At 42.9% G+C, this 13,078-nt stretch overlaps 1 protein-coding gene across 7 annotated transcripts in view; it reads right to left on the reverse strand.

Moving 5' to 3' along the window:
• The window catches only part of CTNNA2 (catenin alpha 2), an 810,025-nt gene that overhangs the window by 113,166 nt on the left and 683,781 nt on the right, over window positions 1-13,078 (reverse strand). For all 7 annotated transcript variants that reach the window (XM_061583441.1, XM_061583440.1, XM_061583443.1 and 4 more), the window contains 3 exons: window positions 10,357-10,449; window positions 9,868-10,024; window positions 4,456-4,656 (listed from right to left, as the gene is read on the reverse strand). In XM_061583441.1, the coding sequence (XP_061439425.1) occupies window positions 4,456-4,656; window positions 9,868-10,024; window positions 10,357-10,449 (451 nt within the window). The remainder of the gene's footprint in view (window positions 1-4,455; window positions 4,657-9,867; window positions 10,025-10,356; window positions 10,450-13,078) is intronic.

Genomic DNA, 13,078 nt, shown 5'->3' on the forward strand with positions numbered 1-13,078 from the left:
TTTTTGTGTGGGGTTTCAGTGATGTGCATACTCGCTTCTGTGCATTGGCCAAATTATAATGCAAAAAAAGATCTTGACGCAATTGCACAGATAATCTTTCTACAGAACTCCTCTATACTGGAAACAGCCCTCTCATGTAGTCTTGCAAATGAACAATGTAATGCAGAATGTACGTTTGAAAAACAGGCATCTGCAATTAGACACTGCAGCAGTTAGTTCCTTTACACTTTTTTTTTGCAAAAAAAAACCCCTGAAAGGAAGGCTGAGGCTCAGCCAACTAAGCATTTACTACAGGGCTGTTAGCACTTTATTATACTTCACGCTTTATGAAAGAGCACATTAAATACACCATGGAACCATTTAATGTGTTTGCCACAGATTTGGTTTATTGTGTTTTTATCATTGTAAATTAGTTTTATGAAAAGCAAATAGGCAAATTTTGCATAATGCTGGACCTGAAATTTTAGCAATTATCGGTGTCTATTTTCTTTACTGTTTTTACTTAATACTGAGCATGTAAGAATACAAAAGGCATTTTTAAACAAACATGCCTTTTATTAATGAAGAGTCTAACTGAAATAAATGAGATGATCCTTGGTTGATGGTCCCCAAATTGATTTGCATTGAGCAATATTAGATGCACATCTGCGCTGCATTTGACCAGTTCTTTTAAAAAAGAAAATTTAAACCAGTTCAAAACCTTTATTATTTTTAGTCACTTCACTGTCTGCACTAACTGACCATATGTTATTAATGGGCAATTAAAAGGCCCTGATCCAGAGCTTTGTGAGTACCCTGAGTAGTATTCCACTAAGTCCTACTCATGGTAGACCCTTTGAAATTAATGAAACTAAGCTAGTAATGTCCATTAACTCCAGTGGGTCTATTCTGACTAGGACTAACATTGAATACCACCTCCTGTTGCACATGCAGAGCTTTTGCAAATGCTGGATTCCCTGCTCACTCCAATGGAAAATGAGCCTCTACACCCACATCTCTTTCTATATATGGAGCTGCCTTCTTCTCTTGAAGTGAATGGGAGAGCCCCTGATGCATCAGTGCAGGGATGGCCAACATGATGCCTTCCAGATGGTGTTGGACTACAGTTCCAATCAATCTGAGCCAATATCAGCAGTGGTCAAGGATGCTGGTAGTCAACAACATCATCTAGAGGGTACCATGCTGGCTACTACTCTGCCCCAGGTGTTTCACCAGCCAATCTAAGAAGTGTGCTGTGGATCCCTTGCCATGCTGCAAGAGGAGGATCTCAGAGCACACCTCTCGGAGCTCACATTGCTTACCAGCACCTCTAAACACGCATGGCCACATGTTGGTTGCAGTGCCAGGCTGGCTCTCAAAGTGGAGACAGGGCTGTGGAGTCGGTATGCCAAACCTTCGACTCCGACTCCTCTATTTTTCCACTGTCCAACTCCGACTCCGACTCTAACTCCTCTATTTTTCTACTGTCCGACTCTGACTCCACCCAGAATTGCTTCTTGTCAATCAAAGTTTATTTGGAAGTCAGAGTCGGTACATTTCTACCGACTCTGACTCCGACTCCACCCAAAATTGCTTCTGACTCTGACTCCGACTCCACCCAAAATTGCTCCCGACTCCGACTCCACGACTCCAACTCCACAGCCCTGAGTGGAGACACAGGTAACAGCCACACCACACATCTGAAGTTCCTTTAAAGCACATGACTTCCCCCAAAGAATCCTGGGAATTGTTGTTTGTTAAGGGTGCTGGGAATTGTAGCCTTGCTTAGGGTAAACGACAGTTCCCGGGATTCTTCTTGAGAATCCATGTGCTTTAAATGTATGGGGTTCAGGTGACTACAGTTGCCTGAGTGCAACAGATCACAGAACAACTTTAAATATCCATTAAACATCGATCCCACGCATGCCACACTGAAAGAAACATAAATTGTACAGGAAGAGAGTGCCTTAAGGCTCCATTCAGGGAAGACAGGTATGGCTTTATCAGTAAGACAGGGTGACGTTTGCCTTCCTAAAACAGTTTCCACAAGAGGTGCCCTGAAAATACAATTTGAAATTTAATCTTAATTACATCCTTGGTTAAGTCTTCCAAGTTGTTACTGGCACCTGTATTTCTACTTTGTTGACAACAACAACAGGCCAGAAAGTTCAACAATACTGTTTAGCCTTTCAAAAGCAGTTGTAAGTTTTTTCTTGGTTACACTGGATTTGACTCATGCAGAAGGATTTCTATTGTCCTTCATGGAAACTCCAAGATTTTGAAATGAATTTTCACTTTAATTAGTGTCTGTAGCAATTCTCTTGCAACCTTTCTCTCTTAGGGCTTATCCACATGGGAGCATAACTTTGTGCTAAATACACTGTTCTTACCTCCATTTTCTGTTTGCATCGTCCACAGAAAGGGCTCAATGCCAGCCGCAAACACAGTGTTTTATAGTCACACTTGCGGGGAAGCATCAATCACACAGTTTCCCAAAGACCATGCCCTCTAATTTAACATTTCCACTCCTTCTGGTTACCTGGCAACCGAGCATGCTCAGTTTGTTCTACCAGTAAGTTTCATTTTTAAAAAAACAACAACCCACAAGTGCGATTATTTGTATTTTCACTGGTACAATCCAGATGAAATACAAATATTTGTTTGAGCACTGTTTCGCTTTTGTGTACAAGTTTGGGAGAAAAAGAAAATAAAGGCTCTGTTTGCAGCAACATAAAAAAAGCTTGCAGAACAGGAGAGAGCAGCAGAAGTTTCTCTTCTGCCCACAGGAAATGAAATGACAGAAGGAAGCGGGAGTGGGTGTGGAGAGGGGAACGATTGACGAGCACTAGAGACATGGAGTAAAGATGTTTTTTCCTTCCCTTTTCGGATTATCAGAGGATTGGGTTAGTACGGATTTACAGGGGGGAAACTGCGTGATAGCTCCTGTTTGCCAGTAACATCATGTGAACCATGAGGATTCAAAGGGGATGCAAGTAGCACCAGACACACAGTGAAACCCTGTATAGACGAACCCTTACCTCTTCTCTCTCTCTCTCTCTCTCTCTCTCTCATACACTCACGTCCTTTATCTTTCCCTCCTCTATTTAGATAAGAACATGAACATATATCATTAGGATGACAAACTATTCAGAGACATATAAGTAAATATGTACATCTTTCCATAAATGGTAAATCTGTTTTATTTATTGATGGATAGTACTGAATACAGAATCTTTAAAATATTACAATCCATCCATTTAGGAGGCAGGTGTTTAAAAGTTTTCCTAAACATGACTCAAATCCAGTTTGGCCCAGTATACACTGGACTTGGACAACCAGTCTCTCTTGGCCTCAGTTCCCCAAGTGTAAAATGGAGCACAATAGTGTCCAACCTATTCATGTAAATTAACTGAGATGAAGATGAGTTGTTACCTCCCATGGGCTCCAGGGATACAGTGGGATGTGTATCTAAATCTAAATCAGACCTGCATTATTTGTGATCCTTCGCAGCAAAGGTAGACTACAAGGATCTCAACGAGCCTCCTGTTTTACTGCCTGCAAAAATGGGAGGAGGGATTGCCCGTCACTACCCAATCAGTTCTGTGGGCAAATTCCCGTGCAGTAAAATAGTAAATGAAGGCAGCCAAGAAGGGGGGAGGGGAAGGGACTCACTCTGCAATTATCCCACCATACAATGGTATCACATTTCAGAATGGCCATGATTCAAACATGAATTTAACCTGGCCCTGTCACCACTTGTCACCCTTCCCACTAGGTCTCCAGATGGCCATCTTAGTGGTGGGTGGGTGCTGCCGCTGCTGCTTCTTAATGGCAGCCTGGCTTGGCTCCCCTCCACAGTGGCTGCCCACCATCTTAGTTTACCAAAATGTAATGCCCTGGCTTTTAGAGCTATGACTGCATAAACCTATAGGCTGGGGCATTGCATTTCAGGGAAATTCAAATGATGGGTGAGGTGACCACTGTGGATGGGTTGGTTCCCATTCAAAAGTGGCACTGCCACCCATCACTAAAATGGTCATCTGAAGGGCTGGTGGGGAGTGGTGGCCCAGCCGGGTTGGGCTGGCAAAGGGACCCTTCTGAGCAACTAGGCCAGCCTTTCCCAACGAGTGAGCTAGCAAGTGTTGCTTGACCACAACTCCCATCAGCCTCAGCCAGCATTGCCAATGGTCAGGAAAGATGGGAATTGTGGTCTAACAACATCTGGTGGCCCACTAGTTGGGAAAGGCTGTCCTAGGCCCTTTGGCCACTGCTGCACCTGGCTGAATGGTGGCACCAGGCCTGATTACGTATGGTTTGGACCTATCAAGCTCGCTCCACATGTAGAAGTGGTGACTGCGTTAAAAGCAGTGCTATGCAGGCTGCACCACAAGTGACACGACTGGTCGTATATTGTTCTAAAATGGAAAGAAAGAAAAAAGTGAGCTATAACATAGGTCATTTGCTGCCCACACTCACCTGTTTCAGAAAGCAACTTTGTTGCTTCTAACACCTTCTCCGTGTAAACCCCAGCTTCGTAGTTTTCCATCTCGGCATTAATGATATGGATGACCCTGGCTGCACGACCTCGTATTGCCCCGGCAGTTCTGTCCAGCGTGTCAACATCTCCCTCTTGCAGCGCAATCACACATTTATTGACGTCCTCCAGAATATGGTTTTCTGCACATAGAAAAGTAGCCTGATGGTTATTCCCCATTGTGGCAAAATATTGTATGAACTGTCTTTGTAGCAACCCTGTGAGATAATCGCACACACCCAGTCCTAATTTACAGAAGAGTGTTGGCGGTGGGGGATGGAGGAAGATGGCTGAGATGTGCCCAGTCCCACTCAATGAATTTTTGGGTAGGCAAGACTTGAGTCCAGGTTGACAAGAGCTCAATATTTCACGAAAGTGTTCTGAGTCAGGCAGGCGGATCCAAAAATAAATCAAAATAATGGCATATGGGACACCTCTCTCATATGAGAGAAATGTGAACTTCAAGTGGTAGTGTCTTCCTGTGAGGCAGATACCTCACACCACTGGCTCACATCTAATGTAAAAGAACTCTGCTAAGAGTCACACTAGCAGTGCTGGTTACCATGACTCCCTCCCAAAGCATGGCCTAGACTTCATGATTATCATCAGCACTGTTCATACTAGGAGAGGTGTGCAGGGGAACCCTGCAAATCCTCTTGAAAGAAAAACAAATCCTGTTCTCCGGGGAAATTATGCATTTCAATTTACTTATTTTGCATAAGCTTGCTCAGTTTGAATACTCAGCTGAATATCTGAGCTTTTGTTGGCAAAGAATGATATACCTGTAGTACAGAAATAATAATAATTACAACAGCAACAATAATGATGTTGCCAGGTCCCTGCTCCAAAGAGCTTACAATATAATTTTGAACAGCAATGAAGACAATAGAGGAAACAAAGATACAAGGGGGGGGGGGAAAGGAGAGATGTAGGCATTGGCTGTAGGCAAATTTAGTGACCTACACATAGGAGTAATTTCATTTGGGGACTGAAACTGGGCAGACAGCTCGAAGAGTGGAGATAAATGTGCTAAATAAATAAACAGTGCTGTAAGTCATTTACTTACTTAGCACATTTGTCTCCACTCTTTGTGCTAATTACCTAGGACAAGTGTGGGGCTGAGGGCCACATTACTTCAGAGGAAAGTTGTTCGGGGCCACATTCCAATTCTGTGTGGACTATCATACATCCTTAGATGCAGACACAAAGCTATTTCCCATGGAAACAGAGCCATATATTTAATTCTTTTCAACTCCACTCACATTTTGCCTTCAATTTTCTCCTTAGACAACAATAACAATAATGTAAGAAGTTTCCCACCACCCTTTATCTGCATCTGCCCTAATTGTGCTAAGGCAAAAATAACTCAGTAATCCTAGAAGAACAATGCAAATAAGGTAAATGCACAGCTACGCTGCAAGCCCTGCCATACAGCTATTTGAAGCCTCAGACTTCAAAATGCAATTGCATCCTGGAATTTGCATGCATGCAATTGCAAAATTCATGGACTGTTTTTTACACATTTCCTAGGAACAAAGCCTACTCAGACATTTTCTCCTCTGCTTTGATCTTCTTGCAGCAGATCTTGCAGAGGAGGGAGATGCAACTGTACACTTTGCATAACATTAAAGCTACTTTCCCTCTAAAGGGAACCCTGCTGAACAGGTGGTGACTGGGAGGGAACCCATTCGGCCCCCATCCCCTGACTTAGGTGAGCACAGTGAGAGAGGGACAAGAATCCATTCAGGGAATAGAAGTTCAGTGCTTCACTACCAAGGGAGTTTGAAGATGGCTCCCATCCATTATAAACTATGTCTTTACAGCTGTGAAGGCTAGAAGTTTCTTTCTTTTTGTAAGAGTCTATCCAAAACTGGCATAGAGGATGCTTCTCTCTATCTAGTTCATATCAGCAAAGAGTGCTTTGCTTGAGACTGCCAAATGGCAGCTATTTGCTTGGAACCACTGGCATAAAAATCAAGGTTCAAGGTGAACAGATGGTCCCAGAGAAGGTGGGTCTCTGTCCCTGACTGTGTTGATTTTGGCAGAAATCTGCCAAGAACCAAAGCTATTCCAAAATGTGTGTCTGGTCCAGTGTTGTCCTTTCTGCATAAAACGTACAGTAGGGCCCTGCTTACCGGCGTTCCGTCTTGCGGCGTTCCACTGATGCGGTGGCTTTCAATTCGGGGAAATTCCCCGTTTTAAAGCCGATTTTGCGGCATTTTGCCACATTTTCACATCATTTTCGTGCGATGGGGCCCATTATAGTCAATGGGTTCCACTTTACAGTGATTTCCACTTTATGGCAGGGGCCTGGTCCCTAACCCGCCGTATAACCAGGGCCCTACTGTACTATGTGTCTAAAAGCAGTAGTTCCTGGGCTCCTTCCTTTGCCAACTATTTTGCCCATTTTCATAGTGCTTGTACTTTCCATAGCAATCCATAGCCAACACAAAACACTAAAAAAAAAAAAAAAAAGTTTGGGGACAGGCTCCTGAAGTAGAGTTCATGAAAATATTGATAGGCTCTCTTTTCGCCTGAATAAAGGTTAGAGATGGTTATCTCCCTGATGGAAAAAAAAGGACTTATCCCTTGTGATATTATCCATATAGTTAACAAAGGTTGGACAAGTCTGGGATTCATCAGTGGATCCACAGCTACTAGCCATAATGGCTACTATGTTCCACCTCCACTGCTGGAGGCAGTATGTCTCTGAGTGCCGCTCTGGGCTCCTTCTGGGAGGAAGGGTGGGATATCAATCAATCAATCAATCAATCAATCAATTTAAATGAAATGGTTGCTGGGAATTGCAAGTGGAGAGACTGCTGTAGCACGCAAGTCCTGCTTTGGGGCTTCCCATAGGCACTGCGAGAACAGAATGCTGGAATGATGTATTCTGTTCTTATGATAGTTTTATTTATTATTTGATTTATATCCCGCCCTTCCTCCCACCAGGAACCCAAGGCGGCAAACAAAAGCACTAAAAACACTTTAAAATATCACAAAGCCAGACTTTAAAATATATTAAAACAAAACATCTTTAAAAACATGTTTTTAAAAAGCTTCCAAGACATCTTAAAAAAAAAAGTTAAAAACATACTTGTTTTTTTTTAAAAAAGGTTTAAAAACATATTAAAAAGCAATTCCAACACAGATACAGACTGGGATAGGTCTCAAAAAAGGCTTGTTGAAAAGGAAGGTCTTCAGTAGGCACTGAAAAGATAACAGAGATGGCGCCTGTCTAGTATTTAAGGGGAGGGAATTCCACAGGGTAGGTGCTGCCACACTAAAGGTCCATTTCCTATGTTGTGCGGAACAGACCTGCTGATAAAATGGTATCTGCAGGAGGCCCTCACCTCCTAGCTGATTTTCAATTGAGTGGCTCATGAGTTGCATCACTATTATCAAGAAATCTTTCTGGTAACCCAAACTATCTTTATGGGTTAGTTCACATACTTAATTGAGTGTGCTCTTTCTACATCTTCAGTAAGTCCCTGGCCTGACATTCTTTTTCCACAATGCAGGAGTTGAGGACATATCTCCCCTTCACAATGGACATTACAGAGCATGTGAGATTGATGCTCCACACAGAGGCTCCTATATGTGGAGTGTTAATTCACATTATTCTTCCTTCACTAGAAAAGGGAGTAGAAGATGGCATGAAGCAGACCTCCATGTACAGGAGGGGTGGGGAGGGCTGAATGCGGCCCTCCCGGTCTCCCTATCTGGCCCTTGAGACTCTCCATAGGCCACATTTCCTCACCAGGACACACCCATCACTGGCCCTGATCCACATTCTTCTTGAGTGCTTTTACCTGGCTGGAGCGTGATAACAGTCTCTTGCTTGCCTGGATGGATGATGAAGGGGTAGGTACATGAGTGTGTGTGCGTCCGTGTGTGTGTGTGTGTGTGTGAGAACCTCTGACTTTTTTTTGGCATGGCTGAAATGCAGCCTTCTATGCAAAGGAAAGAACCACATCCATTGCTCCGCCCACTTTTCCCTCTGGCCACACCCATTCCTGGCATGTAACTCCTGGGTTCAAAATGCTTTCCCACCCCTGATGTATAGTGACATGCAGATGATACCATACTACTAGCAGAAACCAGTAATGATATGAAACAAATGCTGATGAAAGTTAAAAGAGGAAAGCACAAAAGCAGGACTACAGCTGAACGTCAAGAAGACTAAAGTAATGACAACAGAAGATTTATATAACTTTAACGTTGACAATGAGGACATTGAACTTGTCAAGGATTATCAATATCTTGGCACAGTCATTAACTCAAATGGAGACAATAGTCACAAAATTAGAAGAAGGCTAGGACTGGGGAGGGCAGCTGTGAGAGTACTAGAAAAGGTCGTCAAATGCAAAGATATATCATTGAACACTAAAGTCAGGATCATTCAGACCATGGTATTCCCGATCTCTATGTATGGATGTGAAAGTTGGACAGTGAAAAAAGCAGATAAGAGAAAAATCAACTCATTTGAAATGTGGTGTTGGAGGAGAGCTTTGCGCATACCATGGACTGCAAAAAAGACAAATAATTGGGTGTTAGAACAAATTAAACCAGAACTATCACTAGAAGCTAAAATGGTGAAACTGAGGTTATCATACTTGGGACACGTCATGAGAAGACATGATTCATTAGTAAAGACAATAATACTGGGAAAAATAGAAGGGGGTTGAACTAGAGGAAGACCAAATGAGATGGTTTGATTCCATAAAGGAAGCCACAGACCTGAACTTACAAGATCTGGTGGTTTACAACAGATGCTCTTGGAGGTCGCAGATTCATAGGGTCGCCATAAGTTGTAATTGGCTTGAAGGTACATAACGACAACAGTGACGCAGCACCTGCCCTTTGGAACTCCCTCCCATTATATATCAGGCAGGCATCTTCTCTATTGTCATTTTGGTGCCTGTTGAAAATGTTCCTCTTTCAAGAAGCCTCTAAATGGAGATCCCCTCCCCAAGTTGGTGTCTGTAAATTCTTTTTTTATATATGTATTGTTTGTGTTGTTGTTCAAAGTTGTGTGTGTGTCTGTGTATGAGAGAGAGAGACAAACAGAGAATCTCTAATTGTTTTTAAATTGTTTTTATATATGCCGCTGTTTTATATATGTTTTTATTGTATTGTAAATCACTTTGGGATGCCCATGGGAAGTGATTCATAAATGAAATTGATTTCTTAATTTATTATCATTATTAGCTTCCCACACACTTGGACCTCTAAAAGTATATTTATATTCATGTATCTAAGCACCATTGTCCACTTAATGCTCTGATGCAATTGGATTGCTTGGCCTGTGAAGCCTCATGTTCATTTAACAGCTGCTGTTTGGACGGAGTTACCTGAGACAGAGAGGAAATCATCCACAGAAGTGATGTCATCGACAGCCTCGGTGAGAACCCGCACCTGCTTCTCCCACTGGTCTTTGAAGACGTCCATGTTGTCTTGGGCCACTTTGCTCTGGGGCCTGGCAGCCAGCGTGAGGGCCGCATTGATTACCTATGAGTCAGAACCAGTTCTTGTGAGCAATGACAGAGAGAGAGAGAGAGAGAGACAGAGAGACAGAGACCCTTCTGAAGGGAAAAAAAGAACAAATTGATTAAAGACTACATTAAAAGCACAGCTGTGTGCTTTGATCGTTCTGTTCATTAAGCGAGGCTCGGTATACAAATGCATTTTTTGCTATTTGGGCAAGGCAATCAACAATATAGTGGAATACACAAGACTCTGATCTTTGTACCGGGCGTTTTTCTATGTCAAACACCTTATGCTCTTTAATACTGCAAAAGGCTTCCAAGTACATATATTTTTCATGCACAAATATGGCTTACCTGCGGGCACAGGCTATCAATCTGGGTTGCTGCCATGCGGACTAATTTTACACCTTCTTCATTATTGGAAATTGAACAGGCCAAATTGGCAACCTGCAATTAAAACCAGCAACATAAGAATCAGGTTTGCTGGCAGTATGGATATATTTTCCCCTCTTTTTTTTTTAAAATGGAAAAATGCTAGGAAGAAAGCAATTGCACTTTAAGGGTATTGGCTTTCTGTGAGCCTCCATAAATCTCTAGATCATAAGCCCCACAAAGAGTAAATAAGGTCAAAAAAGGCCAGAGAGTTCACCTGACAGTTCTTGGCTCCAGGGGTGGGCTGCTAAATGGACAGATGCAGCAGACGCCAAAAGACCCTGATGACTTGCGGCCCCTTAGGAAGGGATGGGCAATGTCGGGTTCTCTCCCTTTCTCATTTTTCCAATCTTATGTTCAGCTCTTCACATTTCCACACCAGTCCTCATGAAAATCCTTCAACATTTTAGTGTGAATTTCTCCTAATATACACATTTTGCATGCAATTTTCTCTAATGTACAAGTTTTCGCAAAGCAGTTTCCCCTAATATGATGCATTTTGTATGGTGTTTTCCCCACTAGCGTATGCATTTTAATGCACACTTAATCCTAGTATATACATTTTTGTAGACATTACTTGGTTGGAGAACTGCATTGCAAAATTCAGAGAAATGCAAACTTTGAGGGATAGCTGTATTTTGGTTCATCTATTAACAACAACAACATTTATTAGTCACTCGTCACCTGAAAGTCACCAAGCAACTTATGACATTGTTGAAAACTAAAACAAATATATCACACTGTAAAACAGTGTGGTGTAGAGGTTAAGGTGTTGGACTACAACCTGGGAGACTAGGGTTCGAATCCCCACACAGCCATGAAGCTCACTGGGTGACCTTGGGCCAGTCACTGCCTCTCAGCCTCATGAAAACCCTATTCATAGGGTCGCCATAAGTCGGAATTGACTTTTTTAAAAAAAGCATAACAGCAGCCCCACCCCCACGCAGCCACAGGTAGCTTGGGCTACCCACTAATAACAAACAACATCATCTCAGTCAAATGCCTGCGAAAAAGTATTTACCGGGTGCCGAAAAGACATAAATGAAGGAGCCAGGTGAAGCTCACTGGGGACCGTATTCCACAGATAGGCAGCCACATCGGAAAAGGCCCTCTCTCTTGTCACCACCCTCCGAGCCTCCTAACGTAAGCTGAAATGAATTACTTCTTGATCCCCATCATTTTGGGGGACAAAGTTTGCCAAAAACTAAGGCCTGGCCTTAGTTTTAACTTTCTAGCACTGATTTTTTAAAAATTTATATTAACAATGTATTTGTAAAAAGATTTGCTTTGCTAGGGTGAAACTGACAAGCTGGGGAGGGAAGAACCCAATGCATTCCTGTGGAACTCCCTACCAAATGACCTCTGTCATGCCCCCTCTATGATGGGCTTCTGCCGGGCCTTAAAAACCTGGCTCTTCAGGCAGGCTTTTGGGGTGGGCTAGGTTTTATTATTCTGGTTTGAGATTTTAAATGTTTTAATGTATTTGGATGTTTTATTTTGTATGTCGCCCAGAGTGGCTGGATAACCAGCCAGATGGGAGACTAATAAAATAAATAAATAAATAAATAAATAAAATTCAACAGGAAAAGGAGGGGAGGGGGAAGGAGGGGTAGTGGGTAGGTGCAGGGAAGGCACCCTTTAAAGCCCCTGTTGAAGCTGCCCCCACCATCTATGAGCGGGTGTAGGAACTTATCCCTATTCTTTCCATGTTATTCCTACCTTTGGCACCAAAGTTTCTGTTAAAGAAGTAATGTCCAAGAAAGCATCTACTTTATTAACTCAGGTATTACTGTAGTTCAAACATCATAATCACATACAGTAGGCCCCCGCTTCCCGGCGCTTCGCTTCCCGGCGCTTCGCTTCCCGGCGATCCGCTAATGCGGCAGCTTTGATTTCACTTTTTTAAAGCCGATTTTGCCCTTTTGCGGCATTTTCGTGCGATGCGTCCCATTATATCCAATGGGGTTCCGCTTTATGGTGATTTCCGCTTTACGGTGGGGGTCCGGAATAGAACCCGCCATATAAGTGTGGTCCGCCTGTACAGTAGGGCCCCGCTTCCCGGCGCTTTGCTTCCCGGCGATCCACTAATGCGGCGACTTTGATTTCACTTTTTTAAAGCTGATTTTGCCCTTTTGCGTCATTTTCGTGCAACGTGCCCCATTATATCCAATGGGGTTCCGCCTTACGGCGATTTCCGCTTTACGGCGGGGGTCCGGAACGGAACCCGCCGTATAAGCGGGACCCGCCTGTAACAGTCCTGATATTTTACTGCAATATTTTTTAAAGTTTGCTAACTCTGATGAACGACAACAAGAAGCAGCAACAAAAAAAAATACTCTAAGTATGGGGGGTGTTTCACAACTTTGGTGATTGAATCAACTCTCAACCTAATCTACCTCGAGGGGTTGTTGCAAATATAAATAAATATATAAATATCATGTCACATTCACAGAACAGACAGAGAAAAATAAATAGGAAGACAGCCCCCCCCATATACCTATTAGGGTTGGGATCCACCAGGTAATGCTGCTTCAAAAGCATTCCATCACCCTAACAGGCAGTATTGATTAAAGTTTGCTCTTTGTCTGCTATCAGCTGCTTTTTGTTGTTGTCGTTATATGCCTTCAAGTCAATTACGCCTTAT

This window comes from Rhineura floridana, chromosome 9 (genome assembly GCF_030035675.1).
Source record: "Rhineura floridana isolate rRhiFlo1 chromosome 9, rRhiFlo1.hap2, whole genome shotgun sequence".
In the NCBI taxonomy this organism is placed as follows: domain Eukaryota; kingdom Metazoa; phylum Chordata; class Lepidosauria; order Squamata; family Rhineuridae; genus Rhineura; species Rhineura floridana.